Source organism: Sinocyclocheilus grahami, unplaced genomic scaffold (assembly GCF_001515645.1).
Source record: "Sinocyclocheilus grahami isolate Dianchi unplaced genomic scaffold, SAMN03320097.WGS_v1.1 scaffold182.1, whole genome shotgun sequence".
In the NCBI taxonomy this organism is placed as follows: Eukaryota; Metazoa; Chordata; class Actinopteri; order Cypriniformes; family Cyprinidae; genus Sinocyclocheilus; species Sinocyclocheilus grahami.
Genome location: NW_015505361.1, coordinates 1,336,936 through 1,359,693, shown reverse-complemented (window position 1 = coordinate 1,359,693; position 22,758 = coordinate 1,336,936). Strand labels below are relative to the sequence as shown.

General features: G+C 35.9%; 1 protein-coding gene across 1 annotated transcript in view; it reads left to right on the top strand.

The window, feature by feature from the left end:
* LOC107594378 (Wilms tumor protein 1-interacting protein homolog) overlaps nucleotides 1-22,758 on the top strand; it is a 48,999-nt gene that overhangs the window by 11,698 nt on the left and 14,543 nt on the right. The window contains exon 2 of the mRNA XM_016284399.1: nucleotides 16,414-16,515. Within this exon, the coding sequence (XP_016139885.1) occupies nucleotides 16,414-16,515 (102 nt within the window). The remainder of the gene's footprint in view (nucleotides 1-16,413; nucleotides 16,516-22,758) is intronic.

Sequence of the window (22,758 nt, the reverse complement as noted above, 5' to 3'; positions counted from 1 at the left end):
GTTGACTAGTGCTATACGCTGTATTAACAAAACATTAATGGCATTAATAAAAACACTTACACTGACAAGCTACGCAATATCGCGTTCATAATCGAATGCGACTCATCTGCGATTATGAACACGATATTGCAGTGATCTACGGCTCTGTGTATTAAACGCCGCTCCATCTGAAAGCACGTGATGGAGATTTACTACTAATCACAGAACCTGCTTTACTGACGAGATGCGCATGACAATCACATGCCATTTATCGTGCAGCCCTAAGTTTTTTTTGTTGATCACAAAGTACAAAGTAGATTAGGAAAACTAGGATGCCGGGTGTATTCATAGCGCCGCCATTACTGTCTAGAGTGCATGGAATGGTGCGCTGTGATTGGTTGTTACTGTTTACAGTGCGTGGAATTGTGCGCTGTGATTGGTTGAGCGGATATATCGCATTCTGCAGAAAAGGGAGACTGGCGTTTGTTGCGGTTTGGAAAAAAAGGGAGAAAACATGACAGAATAACTCGGCAGATATCGCATTTTGCGTAAAATTTGTTTTTTTTTAAATGGCGTTTATCGCATTTTGGAACCAAACTCTTCATATATTGAGCGTGATTTTGCCAAGTAAGACCTGTTCCTTGATCAACATCTTTTGTTGATCCTGGATCAGCATAACTGTCCAAAAATATAGACTTAACCCAATCCCTAACCCTAAACCTAACTCTACCCATAATTTATTCCTAAAAACAATGTGCAATGATAGTTGATTAACAAGGGTGTAGAAGCACCTAACCCTGATCGTAAGCCTAAAACTGAGATTTCCTGAAAAGTTATCCCTCAATTCTGATTGGTTGATTGGAATGTTGTTCCAGAACATGTTGTATTTGGTGAAATCTTTTATTTTTTTTTACTCAAACCTTTTTTTTCTCAGTAGCAGGCAGCTTTAGCAAACAAGGAGAAACAAGTGAGATCTTGTGGGTGGATTTTGTTAAAATGAGTCTGCTGACAGTATTTTAATCACAGTTTGTATTTGTTTGTTTGTTTGTTTGTTTGGTTTGTTTAGTGTGTTGTTTTGATAAAACACAAGTTTTGCACCCAACTCACAGGGTTTAAGTATGCAGGTTGGTGCCAGTGACCACAAACTTTGGCTAAACACTGCAGTATCTGGCTCATTTTGCATTGTAACCAGCTGATTGCTGATTGGATTTGGTCACACCGGGCAGCAGCGGTAGACCAATCACAATAAAGGCTGCTGGCATCCCAACTGGCACAGCCCAAAAAGGACATTGTAGTTGGTGAGCAGACAGACAAACAGGGTTCTTAGAGGCTTGTTTTTGGCCCGGACCTGGACGGAAAAAGGCAAGTCTTCAGAGAGTACATACTTTGTCTCCCAGTTTGAACGCCACTTCCTGCCAGTGTCCTTCCAAGGCCTTAACGTCAACAGAAATGTTCTTTAGTGGCGTGTGAGCCTGTGCTTTTTTTTCTTGGGGAAGTCCTAATTTGTGATTTGGCGGGACTAGTGTTGGTTTAGTGGAGGAGAAATACAGCAGCAGAGAAGATAACATGTCTTAAAATCTCTTTAAACCTTAAAAACCCCTAAATAAAATTGTCATAATTTACTCACCCTCATGTCATTCCATACCTGTATGAGCTTCTTTTGGCTGTTGAACACAAAATAAGAATGTTGTTAACCAAACAGTTGTCGGTAGCCATTGACTTTCATAGTATGGAAAAAAAATACTATGGAGTCAATGGCTACCGTCAACTTTTTGTTTTTCAACATTCTTCAGAATATCTTCTTGTGTTCAGTACAGTAAATAAAATCATACAGCTTTGGAACAACTTGAGGGTGAGTAAACGATGACAGAATTTTCATTTTTGAGTGAACTATCCCTTTAAAACTCCCATTTGACTTGAGTTAGCAGAATTTTAACTACATTTTTTGAGGAATCATTCGTGTCTGGAACACATACTAAGGCTTAATGTTCAGATCATTAAGCCTTGGTACGAGCAATAGTAACTGTAATGCTTGCTTAGTAAACAGCACAGTGTTCATCTTTTCAAGTAACACAAGCTTTAGGTCTGTTGTTGTGACTCTGTCGCATTGTCTCATCTTTTGTGTCTCCGTTGCAATTGGGATTTGTTTCTGCTACTGCCTGGTTTAGTTGCAGAAAGTCTAGAGATGGAGGTATGAGTGTGTTTTTGCCTCTGAGGAGCAGGTGATGTTTTTTACTGCATGCCGAACCCTCTTTAGTCTGCGTGAGAGCGAACCCTCTCCGTTACCGTGACAACAGCTCCCCTAAAAGCAATCTCGCCGGGTATTCGCGATGTGTCTTTCTGTGCTCTTAAAGGGTTCGTTCAACTAAAAATGAAAAATCTGTCATCGTTTTCTCACCGTCATGTCGTTCCAAACCTGTATCAGAATCTGCTGTCTAGCTCCTAAAAGGACAGAACTGCACTATAAAAGTTGTCTATATTCACATAAAAAGGGTCAGAAATGTATGAGTTTGCTCTATGCTTCAGCTCTTAACTCCTAATTTAAACTCCTAATCTCATTTGCGTTCTTTTGTGACGTGCGAGAATCAATGCAAATTGTTATAACTGACATTAAACCTACCAAACGCCTCCATGTACCATATTGAACATGCTCTGGGATATTCGAGAGCTACAAAAGAGGAAAGGTTATCAGTGAATTATGAGAAAACGTATTATAATGCACATTTGGACTAGTTTTATAGTACGTTTTTGAGCTCAAATGCCCATTGCATGCTTTTCTTGTATGGAAAACAACACTGGCAATCATTTCATTCTGTGTTTCACAGCCAAAAGCAAATAATATATGGTAAATTATAGCAAAAAATTTTGGGTGACTTGAGTATGTGTGAGAAACAAGGTTTTTATTGTTGTTTTTTATGTTTTAAAAGTTTTTAGAGGTGGTATATGTTAAAAACAAAGCTGCATTGATAATAAATCAGCATATTAGTATGGTTTCTGAAGGATCATGTGACACTGAAGACTGGAGTAATGAAGCGGAAAAATTACATTTGGACATATATTCAAATAGAAAACAGTTATTTTGAATTGTAATAATATTTCACAATATTACTGCTTTTTTCTGTATTTTTGATTAAATAAATGCAGGTCATTCGTGTCTGGAACACATACTAAGGCTTAATGTTCAGATCATTAAGCCTTGGTACGAGCAATAGTAACTGTAATGCTTGCTTAGTAAACAGCACAGTGTTCATCTTTTCAAGTAACACAAGCTTTAGGTCTGTTGTTGTGACTCTGTCGCATTGTCTCATCTTTTGTGTCTCCGTTGCAACTGGGATTTGTTTCTGCTACTGCCTGGTTTAGTTGCAGAAAGTCTAGAGATGGAGGTATGAGTGTGTTTTTGCCTCTGAGGAGCAGGTGATGTTTTTTACTGCATGCCGAACCCTCTTTAGTCTGCGTGAGAGCGAACCCTCTCCGTTACCGTGACAACAGCTCCCCTAAAAGCAATCTCGCCGGGTATTCGCGATGTGTCTTTCTGTGCTCTTAAAGGGTTCGTTCAACTAAAAATGAAAAATCTGTCATCGTTTTCTCACCGTCATGTCGTTCCAAACCTGTATCAGAATCTGCTGTCTAGCTCCTAAAAGGACAGAACTGCACTATAAAAGTTGTCTATATTCACATAAAAAGGGTCAGAAATGTATGAGTTTGCTCTATGCTTCAGCTCTTAACTCCTAATTTAAACTCCTAATCTCATTTGCGTTCTTTTGTGACGTGCGAGAATCAATGCAAATTGTTATAACTGACATTAAACCTACCAAACGCCTCCATGTACCATATTGAACATGCTCTGGGATATTCGAGAGCTACAAAAGAGGAAAGGTTATCAGTGAATTATGAGAAAACGTATTATAATGCACATTTGGACTAGTTTTATAGTACGTTTTTGAGCTCAAATGCCCATTGCATGCTTTTCTTGTATGGAAAACAACACTGGCAATCATTTCATTCTGTGTTTCACAGCCAAAAGCAAATAATATATGGTAAATTATAGCAAAAAATTTTGGGTGACTTGAGTATGTGTGAGAAACAAGGTTTTTATTGTTGTTTTTTATGTTTTAAAAGTTTTTAGAGGTGGTATATGTTAAAAACAAAGCTGCATTGATAATAAATCAGCATATTAGTATGGTTTCTGAAGGATCATGTGACACTGAAGACTGGAGTAATGAAGCGGAAAAATTACATTTGGACATATATTCAAATAGAAAACAGTTATTTTGAATTGTAATAATATTTCACAATATTACTGCTTTTTTCTGTATTTTTGATTAAATAAATGCAGCCTTGATGAGCATAAAAGACATCTTTAAAAACATTAATAAACTTACTGATGCCAAACTTGTGAACGGCAGTGTATGTTAAACTAAATGTGCACTTATCAGACTACATTACCATGCATGCACCCTTCAAAGTGCTCACTTTAACCCTTGTGTGGTGTTCATATTTTTGTTACTCGGCCAGTGTTCGTGGGTCTGGTGGACTCGCTGCAGTTTTGGGTTTTTAATTCAACACAATCAAAAATTTAATGTTAAAATACTCAACAGATGTTTACTTCATCCCAATTACAAGCAATAAAATCAGCATATATGGTCAAAAATTTCCCTTTACCTTTGTTAGATCACATTTATGAATTAAAGTGCTACAACCTTGTGCAGGAATGGCAGAAGCACAAAACTCACACTTATGGTGCTTTTCCACTGCATGGTACGGCTCGGTACGGTTCAGTTTTGGGGGGTTTTCCACTGGGTACAGTACCTGGTACTTTTTTTAGTACCACCTCGGTTGAGGTTCCAAGTGAACCGTACCGTTACCAAAACGTGACGTGTAAACTCTGCTGATCACGGATTGGCCGGAGAGAATCGTCACTACCTGCGTCACTGGACTTGCGACACAAACACAAAAGAACCGCTAGATTTAAATCAGCAGAGCCAGCGAAGGATCGAACGCAACCGTTTTGAACGAGCGCACCTTTTTTTTAACAACCAAAAAGTTTTGTTGTCTGTTGCGGAAGTACAGACGTTCCTCTCGTTGATAGCAGAGGAGCGGATCCAGTGAGAGCTTGATGGGGCGACGCGGAATGAAAAAGTTTTTTTAGGAGTCGTGGTAGTAGAGGCGGCGCAACTATAACAACATGTGAATAATTCCGCCCACTCTCTCTCTCTCTCTCTCTCACACACACACACACACACACATACACATACTAATACCAGGCCCAGACAATAGGAGAACAGAGTGAAGGTACACAGAACCTAAAATTTCCACTCTTTTACTAGCTCCGGGTCCAGTGCACCTGAACATCCTGTATGTAATATAATTGTGTAGGGGGGTGTACAGTGAGTGGTCATTGAAAATTTGTTCTGATATATGTTCTTCACAGAAAATGAGCCAAGGCCAATGAGTCTGAGTTTGAAAAAATAATTAATAGTATTATTTTTCTTTTGAGAAAAAGTGAAAACAGGTCCCACAGACCCGAACACCATACAAGGGTTAAGTTTTCTGCCCTACAGAATAACCTTGATTGGTTTCTGATTTTTTTTACTTCAAAAGTTTGCATTTTTTGGCTACGAACTTTGTTTAAAACCACAAGCTATCACAAATAATGCATGACTGTTTGAATTTGTGTTCATTCTTGCGAGCGATTAGGCTGTCGGTGGGGTGGCGCTTCAGCACCAGACTCTTGGCACAGAGCATTTGTCTCTGCAGCCAGACACAGCTGCTGGGGGTCAACACTGATCACCTGCTTAGAATAACAATCATCTTAGTCTGCACATGTGCACACAAACACACACAAAACACCGAAACGTTCCAAAAGTAGCTTTGCTTACATATTCTATAAAATTATATTGTTCTATTATATATAATAGAACTCATTATAATCAGTGATGCTGTCTACACTGGATGCGGCGCGACACGACACGACAAATCCCCGACAGTAAACTGCCTCGTCCTATTTATGAGGTATTGACACAAAGTTCAAATGTCCTGTTTAGAGACTCAACCTGTTGGGGCGGTGTCTCGTCCGGTGTAGACACGGATCACTGTTCCTCCACCAAGCAAGCAGGCCGTTAACTCCTCTCTTTGAAATAGGAATCGTTGCCACATTTCTTGTTAACATCTTCCATTTATCGCTGTCTCATTTGTATTTGGCCAGTTTGGAGAAAGCCTCACCAAACCTGACCAGCCAGGCATTTGCGATCACGGGAACTTGAAGACACTTGTACAAACGCGGATGGGTGACATGAATGGAGATGGCTCCAGATCAGCGTAGACAAGGTCCATCGCCCAACACAAAATGAATTTACTGAATGCAGAATAAACTGTATTTTCCTGCACTCAAACCTGCCGATCTAAAGGAAACGCTGTGTATGGCGTTTGAGGTAATTTGTGAATTATCATAGACTTATAGTCTAAATAAAACAATTTGCAACTGTTACTGTTATTACATTTGTATACAAAACTTAGTATAATGCTTGTTATAAAGTGTGTGACGTCACTTGCACTACCGGCGGTGACACGTTTGCCACGGCGACTGTCACAGCCCTACTCAGAGTAATCTGCTCCTGAGAAGAGCTGGATGTTTTCTGGCAGCGTTATTCGCCTGCTTTAGCGCTGAATCAGCCGACCTCTGACCTTCGTGTGTCCACACAGACACTCGGGATTCAGGGTCTGGTTTAAAATAAACACAGAATGAGACTTTGCTCGCTGCCGTTTTTTTTTTTGCCAGAAGTCTAGCTATGCATCGTTTTGATTTGGTGCAAAAGAAGTGCAATAAATCTGTAATTTGGGTTCTAAATGTTGAGTGCATGTGGATCATGCATAAATCTGTGCATGTTGTTGTCGTACATGTAGAGGTCTTTTGTGGTCCAAAGCAGCACTGGGTGATATGGGTTTTTTTATTCAGAACTTTTTTTCAGAAGATTTCAATTTCAAATTTTTTTTTACATTTAACTAGTCAACTTAAAACCATGTGATGTATGTAACATTTTCTTGATTAAAAATTTTGCAAAACTATCTGATTGACCGTACGTTAAGTGGTTAACATTGTATAAATATAAAACAAATGCAGAAAAGATGCATGAATTATTAAGGCAAATAGTGTACAAACTCATCTTACACATATCTTATATGAGCAGAAATAATGTGAAATAAGAAAAATGCTGAATATTTCTCAGCCAAAATGTAGAGATTCAGTTTTAGAGGTCAAAAATCGTTTCAAAAACGATTAAAATTCAAAATGACAAAGTATAACACCAGTATTCAGCTATTATTATTAATAATAATAATAAACTTTATATAGCAACTGTCAAACATTAAAATGCAGTTCAAAGTGCTTTACATGATCAGAAATTACATCAAAAGTCAGTTTCAACATCACAAAAAATCAAAACAAAAAACATCAAATCTAAGATAAAAGGAATCAGGTACAATATAATATGAAATAGCACGTATGAAAAACAAACATAAAAGAGAAAAAGTAATAAACTACAAAATGTCTAATATAAAATACTAAAACATAGAACATATTATTAACAGTAAATGCAGCTTTCTGCCTGTCAGCATCATGTAAGATGATCAGTTTACGTGTGCCTCGTGCTGTTGATCGAGGCGCTACAGCTATCTGTCACTTCACATTAAACAGCGCCAAAACGGCATTTATTGTTTGTTTGAATACTGCAATACAATGGACAGAATTTGAAATCTGAGACTTTGTTTCATATTAAAAGTACCAAAGCACAATGCTTATTGCGATTTATTGGATGGAAAGTACCCTTCAATGTTCCGTCCATTAACTGAAAACAGGCTACACTCTTAAAAAGGGATGGTAAATTTGACATCGTTCTCTCTTCTGACTGCCGATATCAGTCTCACTCAATTTCTTTCCTTTCGTTGAAAGTCGTGGAAATACTATGGTGGAGTTTTGCTTTTGCTATTTGAGAAAATGAGAATGCAAAAAAATTATTTGTGGTACTCTCCCATTCACTGCTGTCGGATTTTACCCAACTATGACGACTTCCGCTGCTGAGAAACCTGGAAATGTGAGAAAGGTCCATTCTGTCATTTTTCATTGACAGTCATTTCACTGTATGTAATTCACATATTTATACCAACATTTTTATTTAATTGGCTATTCAAAGTCACGCTGTCAACACGCGTTATACTGTTTAAGATTAATTAGTCTAAATGTTTAACATTGTTACATTTCTTTAAGGCAAATTCGACGCATTCATTCATCTAATTTAATACTGCTCTTATGAAAATTAACCATGGTTTTGCTAACCATAGTTTAACCACGGTATGTAAAAATGCTGAGGAGCAGCCACTGAAAAGGCACGATCTCCTTTCGATTTCAAGTGTGTCCTTGGAACAGTCAACTGAAGACTACTAGTTGATCGAAGTTCCCTGGATATACCCCAGCGACTTAAGACTGCTTTTGTGCTCCAGGCTCACATTTCATATGGTTCCTTACTAGTTATTTATCAGGATTGGAAGAGTCTATAAAACTGGGGCATGTGTTTGTTTTGTATTCTGTTTGTAATGTGTGAGGATTTTATATGAAGGGTTTGTTACATTAGTTTTTTGGTACCGATAGTTATTTTATTATAATAATTTTGGTTATTTATATATGTAATGGTTTTTTAGAAAAGCCTTTCTAGGGACATGAGATGCAAATTAGCACATAATCTCTATGTGCAGTGCATTTTTTCCAGTCTTTGACTGGAATCATGTTTATTGTATTGTCCCTATACAAATAAACGGATAAATAAAAACACCGGCGAGAGAAGAAAGAAAGTAAAAGAAAGAAAGAAAAAAAGCCGTACTGTTTGAGCTCCAGACGTGAAGGATTCTTCAAATCATGTGTCTTGTTAATCAAACTGACCCTGTCTGGGCACAATTGTATTGTTAAAGTTATTGTGCTTGCAATTGGCCAAATCCAAACAAAAATCAAAAAATCTTCTAAAGCAGGCATTATTTTCTTCATAAAATGTCTCATCTTTCTCTTTTGGTTTTAGAGTAGAATATGACTTGTTTTCAAGCTATTTATTTTTTTATTGTTAGGAATGTTTACTTTTACTTGGCTGGTCAAATTATGTTTTATATTTTCTAAAACTTTGTGACTTTGGTCTGGGGTTATTAATCTAGACTAAAACCATTAAATTAAAAAATCATTACTTGGAAAAAAATAAACATTAACAGAAATAAATGTAATCATCTAGTTGCCAGGGCAGCATTTCTCAATTTCATTTAGTTTATCTTGATTTACAGAAATAATTAAAACGGAACTTTATCAAATAAAATTGAAATTTTTAAAAAAAATAAATAAAAACTAATCTAAAAAACACACACCTACATTTCTAAAATTTTAAACTGAAATATTATTGGAAAATATGAAAAATAAAATCTAATTTAAAATATGAATATTACCTATAAAATTCTCTCAGTGATACTAAGATAAACCTGATTTGTTTGGCCGAGGAAGAAGTGAGTCAGTCGCACCGAATGAATCTTTGAGACAGAAACTTGAGCCGCTCTATAATGAGGATTAACAGCGTGTTCAGTGTGATCTGTGTGTTACAGTCAGCTGAACGTGTTAATTAGTCACCGCTGGATTAGTTCTTCCTAAAACTTGTTTTTCAGCTGCCAAGGTAAGTGTGGCATTAATGGTTACTTCACGAGATTTCGCCATTTCACAACAAAAAGGAATGTTCTATAGAATGCAGTCCTTTATATGAAAGTTTAATATTTCTGCATCACATGCAGTCTTGCTGGAGGTTTTGTCAGGTAGCCTAATTGTTTATCCAGCTACACTCACCTGAAAACTTGTTTTTCAGCTGCCAAGGTAAGTGTGGCATTAATGGTTGCTTCACGAGATTTCGCCATTTCACAACAAAAAGGAATGTTCTATAGAATGCAGTCCTTTATATGAAAGTTTAATATTTCTGCATCACATGCAGTCTTGCTGGAGGTTTTGTCAGGTAGCCTAATTGTTTATCCAGCTATTGAAAAACCAAACACTGCTGTTCAACTCTATTGGTTCCATGCAGCTAATAAAAAACACTGTGCTTCAGTGATGCTCTTGTTTTGTTTCGTGTTATAAATTCAGCACAGCCTTTCCTTTGCAGCAGAGCACAACAACAACTAAATTGATCTTACCTATTTTGATGTAGTTTATTTATTATTTATATGTTATATTACTTTGTGTATTATTGTATTATTTGTTATTATTTTAGTTTATATTATATTTGTATTATTTATACTTTTATTATTGTTTGTTATTTATGTATTGTTTATACTTGTTTTATGTTTTTATTATTCTTTTATTTGTATATGTATATTTTATATTTAAATTATTTATTTTTATTTTTATATTTATATTATTTATACTCTCATTATATATATGTATATATATGTATGTGTGTATATATATATACAGTATATAGTACTTTTTAAAAACAACCTAAAAGTTAAATAAATGCATAATGTTTCCAAAGTTAACTAGTAATTAGTGTTAAATAATCATGATCTCATGATCTCAGAAAATAATTGTGATTTTTGCCGTATTCGAGCAGCCCTACTTTTGACCTCTCTGGTTCTTGGGGTGGATAGTGGCTGATTTGGTGTGCAGTGTTTTTCTGTCAGTATGGGGTGCTGTGTGTACATTAATGAGGAAAAAAAATTAACTTAAATGATTTTAGCAAATGGCTGCAATATAACAAAGAGTGAAAAATTTAAGGGGGTCTGAATACTTTCTGTACCCACTCTCTGCTCTGAGAGTCACTTCATAAGCATTTTACAGTTTGATTTGAGTAAAACTAGCATCATATCATATAGGAACTTAACACACAGGAATTTAAAGTTATGCACGGCAACCCGTCAAAATAAAGTTAGGTTTAACTTGAAGACACTGTGCCAGAAATATATTACTATTGTTCCGTAATCCGTAGAATGTACATACTATTATTCTAAAATTATTACAACTTTATTTTGGAATAATCACACAATAATTAAAAGATACATTAAATTTGTGTTTTATTCTTTCATTTGACAACCAGAAAAATTTAAATACACAACACACACAAAAAAATGTCATAAGGCTATTTTAAGAATACATTTGAATAAATTAAGTTGTTTTTGTGGATTCAATTAATTAGACTCGCTAAAACAGAATTTGTTAACAATAAAACATATGGTGAGAAAAAAATAAAACATTTCATAGGGCATCATAGTGCCCTATCATAGTGATTAGGTGATTTGAAGTTCAAAAGTTCATCAGTCATCATTCACTCTTGTTATATATCAAGTGCTCGGCATCATGGGAGAGTGAGTCAGCAGCACTAATGCCTGCAGTCTCACGCACAAGGTGGCCTCCGCCAGGGTCACATTCCTCCCCGCGGCCACGGTCAACACCTAGACATGGTCAGGCTGAGGTCACCGCGCAGACAGGACACAACATCACCCCTGAGACGGCCATGAACGACGGCAAACACGCCACATCGCATCAGTCTCCCAACAACAACTGTTCTGATAACTCAATTCAGTGTTTCGGGAAATTCTGTTTCCAAATCTCAAAACGGATGTAATTCAGCACTCAATGATTTAAGAAAAACTCAATTAACATAAAACCCATTTGTGCTTGTGATAACAGGCTCTAGAACAGAAACACTCATCAGATAAGCTCTCGGTGACTTAATGGTTAACTCATCAAGATAATTATAGCATCATCGGGAGGGAATTTCATGTACCAGAATCTGGCGCTTCTGATCTAATCGTGTTTGTAAAAGTCCCGGCAGGGGCTCGCTTGATCGACATCACTCACGGCCCAGAGGTGTGGTGTATAAACCTCCACAAACTGCACACCAAATCAGCCACTATCCACCCCAAGAACCAGAGAGGTCAAAAGTAGGGCTGCTCGAATACGGCAAAAATCACAATTATTTTTGTTAATACTGAGATCATGATTATTTAACACTAATTACTAGTTAACTTTGGAAACATTATGCATTTATTTAACTTTTAGGCCTAAAGCTTGTTTTTAAAAAAATGAACTTCCCTAAACTTTCCTGAACAAATGAAAACAAATAAAATAATTTATCAAAATAAATAATATAAATAAAAATAATAAACAAAAATAATATAAAAGTACTATATACTGTATATATATATACACACATACATATATATACATATATATAATGAGAGTATAAATAATATAAATATAAAAATAAAAATAAATAATTTAAATATAAAATATACATATACAAATAAAAGAATAATAAAAACATAAAACAAGTATAAACAATACATAAATAACAAACAATAATAAAAGTATAAATAATACAAATATAATATAAACTAAAATAATAACAAATAATACAATAATACACAAAGTAATATAACATATAAATAATAAATAAACTACATCAAAATAGGTAAGATCAATTTAGTTGTTGTTGTGCTCTGCTGCAAAGGAAAGGCTGTGCTGAATTTATAACACGAAACAAAACAAGAGCATCACTGAGGCACAGTGTTTTATATTAGCTGCATGGAACCAATAGAGTTGAACAGCAGTGTTTGGTTTTTCAATAGCTGGATAAACAATTAGGCTACCTGACAAAACCTCCAGCAAGACTGCATGTGATGCAGAAATATTAAACTTTCATATAAAGGACTGCATTCTATAGAACATTCCTTTTTGTTGTGAAATGGCGAAATCTCGTGAAGCAACCATTAATGCCACACTTACCTTGGCAGCTGAAAAACAAGTTTTCAGGTGAGTGTTAGGAAGAACTAATCCAGCGGTGACTAATTAACACGTTCAGCTGACTGTAACACACAGATCACACTGAACACGCTGTTAATCCTCATTATAGAGCGGCTCAAGTTTCTGTCTCAAAGATTCATTCGGTGCGACTGACTCACTTCTTCCTCGGCCAAACAAATCAGGTTTATCTTAGTATCACTGAGAGACTTTTATAGGTAATATTCATATTTTAAATTAGATTTTATTTTTCATATTTTCCAATATTATTTCAGTTTAAAATTTTAGAAATGTAGGTGTGTGTTTTTTAGATTAGTTTTTATTTATTTTTTTTAAAAATTTCAATTTTATTTGATAAAGTTCCGTTTTAATTATTTCTGTAAATCAAGATAAACTAAATGAAATTGAGAAATGCTGCCCTGGCAACTAGATGATTACATTTATTTCTGTTAATGTTTATTTTTTTCCAAGTAATGATTTTTTAATTTAATGGTTTTAGTCTAGATTAATAACCCCAGACCAAAGTCACAAAGTTTTAGAAAATATAAAACATAATTTGACCAGCCAAGTAAAAGTAAACATTCCTAACAATAAAAAAATAAATAGCTTGAAAACAAGTCATATTCTACTCTAAAACCAAAAGAGAAAGATGAGACATTTTATGAAGAAAATAATGCCTGCTTTAGAAGATTTTTTGATTTTTGTTTGGATTTGGCCAATTGCAAGCACAATAACTTTAACAATACAATTGTGCCCAGACAGGGTCAGTTTGATTAACAAGACACATGATTTGAAGAATCCTTCACGAGATTTCGCCATTTCACAACAAAAAGGAATGTTCTATAGAATGCAGTCCTTTATATGAAAGTTTAATATTTCTGCATCACATGCAGTCTTGCTGGAGGTTTTGTCAGGTAGCCTAATTGTTTATCCAGCTATTGAAAAACCAAACACTGCTGTTCAACTCTATTGGTTCCATGCAGCTAATAAAAAACACTGTGCTTCAGTGATGCTCTTGTTTTGTTTCGTGTTATAAATTCAGCACAGCCTTTCCTTTGCAGCAGAGCACAACAACAACTAAATTGATCTTACCTATTTTGATGTAGTTTATTTATTATTTATATGTTATATTACTTTGTGTATTATTGTATTATTTGTTATTATTTTAGTTTATATTATATTTGTATTATTTATACTTTTATTATTGTTTGTTATTTATGTATTGTTTATACTTGTTTTATGTTTTTATTATTCTTTTATTTGTATATGTATATTTTATATTTAAATTATTTATTTTTATTTTTATATTTATATTATTTATACTCTCATTATATATATGTATATATATGTATGTGTGTATATATATATACAGTATATAGTACTTTTATATTATTTTTGTTTATTATTTTTATTTATATTATTTATTTTGATAAATTATTTTATTTGTTTTCATTTGTTCAGGAAAGTTTAGGGAAGTTCATTTTTTTAAAAACAAGCTTTAGGCCTAAAAGTTAAATAAATGCATAATGTTTCCAAAGTTAACTAGTAATTAGTGTTAAATAATCATGATCTCAGTATTAACAAAAATAATTGTGATTTTTGCCGTATTCGAGCAGCCCTACTTTTGACCTCTCTGGTTCTTGGGGTGGATAGTGGCTGATTTGGTGTGCAGTTTGTGGAGGTTTATACACCACACCTCTGGGCCGTGAGTGATGTCGATCAAGCGAGCCCCTGCCGGGACTTTTACAAACACGATTAGATCAGAAGCGCCAGATTCTGGTACATGAAATTCCCTCCCGATGATGCTATAATTATCTTGATGAGTTAACCATTAAGTCACCGAGAGCTTATCTGATGAGTGTTTCTGTTCTAGAGCCTGTTATCACAAGCACAAATGGGTTTTATGTTAATTGAGTTTTTCTTAAATCATTGAGTGCTGAATTACATCCGTTTTGAGATTTGGAAACAGAATTTCCCGAAACACTGAATTGAGTTATCAGAACAGTTGTTGTTGGGAGACTGATGCGATGTGGCGTGTTTGCCGTCGTTCATGGCCGTCTCAGGGGTGATGTTGTGTCCTGTCTGCGCGGTGACCTCAGCCTGACCATGTCTAGGTGTTGACCGTGGCCGCGGGGAGGAATGTGACCCTGGCGGAGGCCACCTTGTGCGTGAGACTGCAGGCATTAGTGCTGCTGACTCACTCTCCCATGATGCCGAGCACTTGATATATAACAAGAGTGAATGATGACTGATGAACTTTTGAACTTCAAATCACCTAATCACTATGATAGGGCACTATGATGCCCTATGAAATGTTTTATTTTTTTCTCACCATATGTTTTATTGTTAACAAATTCTGTTTTAGCGAGTCTAATTAATTGAATCCACAAAAACAACTTAATTTATTCAAATGTATTCTTAAAATAGCCTTATGACATTTTTTTGTGTGTGTTGTGTATTTAAATTTTTCTGGTTGTCAAATGAAAGAATAAAACACAAATTTAATGTATCTTTTAATTATTGTGTGATTATTCCAAAATAAAGTTTTAATAATTTTAGAATAATAGTATGTACATTCTACGGATTACGGAACAATAGTAATATATTTCTGGCACAGTGTCTTCAAGTTAAACCTAACTTTATTTTGACGGGTTGCCGTGCATAACTTTAAATTCCTGTGTGTTAAGTTCCTATATGATATGATGCTAGTTTTACTCAAATCAAACTGTAAAATGCTTATGAAGTGACTCTCAGAGCAGAGAGTGGGTACAGAAAGTATTCAGACCCCCTTAAATTTTTCACTCTTTGTTATATTGCAGCCATTTGCTAAAATCATTTAAGTTAATTTTTTTTCCTCATTAATGTACACACAGCACCCCATACTGACAGAAAAACACTGCATTGTTGACATTTTTGCAGATTTATTAAAAAAGAAAAACTGAAATATCACATGGTCCTAAGTATTCAGACCCTTTGCTGTGACACTCATATATTTAACTCAGGGGCTGTCCATTTCTTCTGATCAGCCTTGAGATGGTTCTACACCTTCATTCGAGTCCAGCTGTGTTTGATTATACTGATTGGACTTGATTAGCAAAGCCACACACCTGTCTATATAAGACCTTACAGCTCACAGTGCATGTCAGAACAAATGAGAATCATGAGGTCAAAGGAACCTAACTTTAAATTCCTGTGTGTTAAGTTCCTATATGATATGATGCTAGTTTTATTCAAATCAAACTGTAAAATGCTTATGAAGTGACTCTCAGAGCATATACAGTGGGTACAGAAAGTATTCAGACCCCCTTAAATTTATAACGAAGAGTGGAAAATTTAAGGGGGTCTGAATACTTTCCGTACCCACTTTATATGGGACTGCGGGAGTTTGGGCGGGACTTTGATACCGCGGCTCCACCTCACGATCTCTACTGCACAGACTGGCTCCACATGACGTCGTTTTCACAAGATGACAGCGGCCATACTGAGAAAGTTTTGGCTTCACTTTTCTATAGTGGAAGGAAATGGAGACGCGTCGTCCATCTTTTTTTACAGTCTATGATTCCTCCACACAGAACACACCCGTCTGTGATCCTGACAGCTGTCTGTGTGTCTGTCTCTTCCAGGTATCTGTATAAAGTGTGGTAAAGGTGTGTATGGAGCGAGTCAAGCGTGTCAGGCGATGGGGAACCTGTATCATACAAACTGCTTCACCTGCTGCTCCTGTGGTGAGTGACACACACACACACAAAATGCATAAATGTCCCTTTGTAGATGCATAATTCTAATTAAATGCTTAATTCTACTCAGAAATATGTTCATGATTTGTACAGTCACTGCTGGACCAAAAGACTAGATGGACCTCTGCTGACACCAGTGCGCTGTTGTGTAGTGTATGTCTAAAGCTTGCTTCGTGTCATTGCTGTCAGCAGAGGTCCATTTGGCCTGTTGGTCCAGCACTGAGTGTACAAATAATTTTTATCAACATATTTCTAAGTAGAATTATGCATCTAAAATGGGAGAATTGTGCATTTAATGAGAATCATGCATCTAAAATTGGAGAACTATGCATTTATTTAGAATTATGCAACTAAAATGAGAGAATTGTGCATTTATTGAGAATTATGCATCTAAAATGTGAGGATTGTGCATGTAATGAGAATTATGCATCTAATGTGAACTATGCATCTAAAATGAGAGTTATGTATCTAAAATGGGAGAATTGTGCATTTAATGAGAATTATGCATCTAAAATGGGAGAGTTATGCATTTATTTAGACTTGTGCATCTAAAATAAGAGAATTGTGCATTTAATGAGAATTATGCATCTAAAATGTGAGAACTATGCATTTTTGTAGACTTATGCGATATGCATCTAAAATGAGAGAATTGTGTATTCAATGAGAATTTTGCATCTGAAATGGAAGTTTTGTTGTGGTTTGTGGTATAGTTTAGTTCACCGAATGGCAAAGATCACATGCCACATGTATAGACTCACTCCTGTAGAAAAGCGTGTGTTTATTTGTGTTTATGAATGTGTTTGAAGGTGTCATGTTTGTCCTGATCAGTGTTTCTCTCCATTGGAGCACTGTGTGTGTGTGTGTGTCGGTTCTCCTGTTTCCTCTGTAATCGGCGAGAGAGAGAGAAATCACAGCAGTACTGTAGAGCACAACTGCTGTTCAGTTTTCTCTCTTTCATTCTCTCTTCCCCTCCGCACAGATACTGTTTCCTCACGCTTTACAGCCAGTGCAGATAATTTACACGTAATGCTAGCCGTACGCTGTACACGTATTGTTTGGTGAAAGAAAGCGGGCCAGTAAACCGGATGCATTTTGGGAGGAACTGGAAGCCTCTTTTAAGGGCATAATAGGTTCTTGAAGTTCACAGGAGCTCTTTAGCGTGACGTTCAAGTGTGTTTGTGGATGTTTGTATTATCTGTGATGAATAAGCTGCTGTGGTTGATCTTAAGTACTTCAGTGCAATCATAAGCGAAGGAGATGGAACATAAACCTAATAAATGTGTTGCTTTAGAGGTTTGAGAACGAGGCTTTAAGAAAACCAGTTCAGTGAGGGATGTTTTCTTAAACTTATTTTTGTGAAATAAGGCGGGTACAGTATGACCAAAATCTGTCATTTGTATGTCATAATAATGGTATACATCATGATCTAGTTATTTTTTGGTTGAGTTCAACCCAAAAATAGTTTGCACATTACACAACCATGTGCTAATGATATTTGACATGTTTTTACGACCTAATTTTAATTTCAAAAGTCATATTTAAATTTTTTTTTTTTTAATTATTTATTTATCTATTTATTTAGCATACTGAAAGCAAACCAAAAGATCAGATGAGATGCAACAAGTAAATATTAAGTCTGTCAGTGTAAAAACTATGAAAACTTGATTCAAAAAAGTATTTATTTATGTTTCATAATTTATTTGCGTTTACATTTCACAACTGTGAGGAAAAAAAGTCAGAATTGTGAGATGAAAATTCCATAAACACTTTTTTTATTCCATAAAAATACTTCTAAACAAGACTCAATTTAGTAATACCAACAGTATGTAACTGATAAGATGTGACATATTTGAAGCTGTTATAAGGTAGTCAATGTGCTAATATGTAATTATTCTTTATAATTAAGTTGTATTTAAAATAAAATGTAAATACATATATGTAAATAGTTTGTAATATGTAAATAGCCTGCAGCTTTAGAGCGTCATGCTGTGATGTGTTGAAAATCACTAAATTGCTCTCATTATAATTAAGAAGTCTGTCTACACAATAAGTGCTCTTAGTAAGTGTCTATTCTGGCCTAATTAGGCCACAAAACGAGTTGAAAGGAGCCATATTCTATGCTTTTGTTGTATTTTATTATTGTCCCTGCAGCACTGATTGAGATTCCTGTTGTTTTTTTACTCTGCACAGTTTTGTGGATAATTTCAGCCTTAGGTATGATGTTTTTTTTAATTATTATTATTATTTGTTTATTGTAATTTAATCTTAAACTTCTTAAAGTATAAAGTCTTTGATAAAATCCCCCACTGCACTGTAATTGACAGGGATGTAGTGATTTTTTGCATGCTGAGTTGTAATTGCTGTTCTTTCTTGCATTTATTTAAATACTAAATAATGATTTATTTAGCCATGTGTGGCATACATGTGGCATACGCGTAATGTCGGGTGCTCTGTATCAAGTTCTTATTTATAGAGGCGGTGTATGAAAGCAATATCACGCTGGCAGTGGTGCTGCTGTGCTGAATCTGTGCAGGTAATCACAGCTGTAATTGTTTTTTGTGCTCCGCTGAGAAGAAACAAGAGTGCTGAGTGTCATGATAACAGTTGATGATGCAAGATTTCATTACACACCACCAACTACTCAAACCTCAGCACTATAACCACTAAAATATCCCATCATGCATTGGGGAAAACCCACTTTCAAATATCTATCTATCTATCTATCTATCTATCTATCTATCATCCATCCATCTATTCATTCTATCATTTGTTCACCTTTACAATTATAAAGGTAAGTGTATGTCCGCCCCCAGCGTCCCGCAGCCCTCGGCCCACACACACTCACATACACCAACACAGAGAGTCATTATGATATTTCATTCACTCTCATTTTTTCTCTTTCTCTCATACTTATTTGCTCAAGACTTTAGTCTTCAGGAGGACTCATAGCATTCAGTCACAGAGAGCTGTTGGAAATATTTATTTCTAGCCAGTGATTCACTTGAACCGACTCACAGATTTACTCGACAGTTTATTTGTCACTATTTTCATTTCACTTTGGCCTTGCAGTCAGACTCAGTAAAGTTGTTTGTGTTACCTGTGAAGCACATAAAATATACATTAACATGGGGAGAAAGAGAGGAAAAGATGAAACAGACAGTGTATATATATATATATATATATATATATATATATATATATATATATCGAGTGAGAGAAGGGGCAGAAGAGCATGTGTGTGACCAGCAGGCCTGCACATGCTCTGAACCGCAGACTAAAATTCCCCTCTTTACAGTAACACACACCCACACACACACACACACTGACTACAGTCTGGATGTGAATTCCCAAACATGTACATACACCCTTTGAGTGACTCATCACCTCCAGCATCCCATCATGCACTGGGGCAAAGCCACCTGCAGATGATAAAGACCTGCTTGTTCTCTTGCTGTGGACAGGAGTGTGTGTGTGCGTGTGTGTTTTCACAGCTTCAGGAAAGGAGCAAGAAAGACACATAGGCTTTGTTCTCAATGCACAAAAAATTTATTTGTTTTTCAGATCGGATCATTAGGTCTATAATTAGGTCTAGGTCTATTGTTTATTCAGTCATTAATTCATTCTAATCCTTTTGTTGTATTTTATTATTGTCCCTGCAGCACTGATTGAGATTCCTGTTGTTTTTTTACTCTGCACAGTTTTGTGGATAATTTCAGCCTTAGGTATGATGTTTTTTTTAATTATTATTATTATTTGTTTATTGTAATTTAATCTTAAACTTCTTAAAGTATAAAGTCTTTGATAAAATCCCCCACTGCACTGTAATTGACAGGGATGTAGTGATTTTTTGCATGCTGAGTTGTAATTGCTGTTCTTTCTTGCATTTATTTAAATACTAAATAATGATTTATTTAGCCATGTGTGGCATACATGTGGCATACGCGTAATGTCGGGTGCTCTGTATCAAGTTCTTATTTATAGAGGCGGTGTATGAAAGCAATATCACGCTGGCAGTGGTGCTGCTGTGCTGAATCTGTGCAGGTAATCACAGCTGTAATTGTTTTTTGTGCTCCGCTGAGAAGAAACAAGAGTGCTGAGTGTCATGATAACAGTTGATGATGCAAGATTTCATTACACACCACCAACTACTCAAACCTCAGCACTATAACCACTAAAATATCCCATCATGCATTGGGGAAAACCCACAAATATCTATCTATCTATCTATCTATCTATCTATCTATCTATCATCCATCCATCTATTCATTCTATCATTTGTTCACCTTTACAATTATAAAGGTAAGTGTATGTCCGCCCCCAGCGTCCCGCAGCCCTCGGCCCACACACACTCACATACACCAACACAGAGAGTCATTATGATATTTCATTCACTCTCATTTTTTCTCTTTCTCTCATACTTATTTGCTCAAGACTTTAGTCTTCAGGAGGACTCATAGCATTCAGTCACAGAGAGCTGTTGGAAATATTTATTTCTAGCCAGTGATTCACTTGAACCGACTCACAGATTTACTCGACAGTTTATTTGTCACTATTTTCATTTCACTTTGGCCTTGCAGTCAGACTCAGTAAAGTTGTTTGTGTTACCTGTGAAGCACATAAAATATACATTAACATGGGGAGAAAGAGAGGAAAAGATGAAACAGACAGTGTATATATATATATATACAGTATATATATATATATATCGAGAGAGAGAAGGGGCAGAAGAGCATGTGTGTGACCAGCAGGCCTGCACATGCTCTGAACCGCAGACTAAAATTCCCCTCTTTACAGTAACACACACCCACACACACACACACACTGACTACAGTCTGGATGTGAATTCCCAAACATGTACATACACCCTTTGAGTGACTCATCACCTCCAGCATCCCATCATGCACTGGGGCAAAGCCACCTGCAGATGATAAAGACCTGCTTGTTCTCTTGCTGTGGACAGGAGTGTGTGTGTGCGTGTGTGTTTTCACAGCTTCAGGAAAGGAGCAAGAAAGACACATAGGCTTTGTTCTCAATGCACAAAAAATTTATTTGTTTTTCAGATCGGATCATTAGGTCTATAATTAGGTCTAGGTCTATTGTTTATTCAGTCATTAATTCATTCTATCCATCTTTTTATGTCATTTTTTAAAATCTGTTTGCAGGGCTAGAAATAAAATTTTTACCTGAAGCTTGGCTCTATTACAGGCCAAACTCTCTGTAGCCATTTAAAATTAGAGGCAACCACTGTATTTTAATCATGATACAAATAAAGATGCTGTATACATGAGCAGTTTCTGATTTAAAATGAGATTGCATAATTTCAAAGTCTGAAGCAAAAACAGAATAGTCTGACTTTTGCTTAACGAAATTATGCTACATAAAACATCTGCACAAAACAAAAATAAAATGGGCTGAATGAGATGTAGATTCGTTCTCTGACAGCAGGTGGCACTTATGGAACAGCAGCGATACAGTGTTTAGTTACACTTTATTTTGATAATCCACTTTACACATTCTACTAACTATAAGTAACTTTGCAACTACATGTCAACTAATTCTCACTAATTTGCAACTAATTTGTCTACTAACTCTCAGAGTAGACTGTTAGGTTCGGCTCGGGTTGGACTCGGGCCGATAATTCTGATAAGCTGCCGGACACGGGCCGGGCTAGGGCCTAAGCGTTTCGGGCCGGGCTAGGGCCTAGATTGTAGGCCCATGCAGGGCTCTAACTCAGAGATATCTTCATACAAACCCCCACTCCCAATTCAATATTTTGGACTTTCTTCCAGTATTTTGCGCATCATGAACAGTGATCTTGCTTGACAGATTTAAATTCGGGAGCATATGCAACCAAAACGGTCGCAACTTCGAGCCCTGGTCTGCCTGTCAATCTGTCTGTCGCTTTGACATTCTATTTGTTTATTCATTTCGTCTACCTATCATTCGTTCATTTCTTCTGTCCACCTGTCGTTTGTTCGTTCTGTCTACCTATCATTTGTTTATTAATTCTGTCTACCTATCGTTTGTTTATTTGGTCTGTCTACCTATCGTTTGTTCGTTCTATCTACCTATCATTTGTTTATTAATTCTGTCTACCTATCGATCGTTTGTTCGTTCTGTCTACCTATCGTTGTTCGCTCTGTCTACCTATCGTTTGTTCGCTCTGTCTACCTATCGTTTGTTCGCTCTGTCTACCTATCGTTTGTTCGCTCTGTCTACCTAACGTTTGTT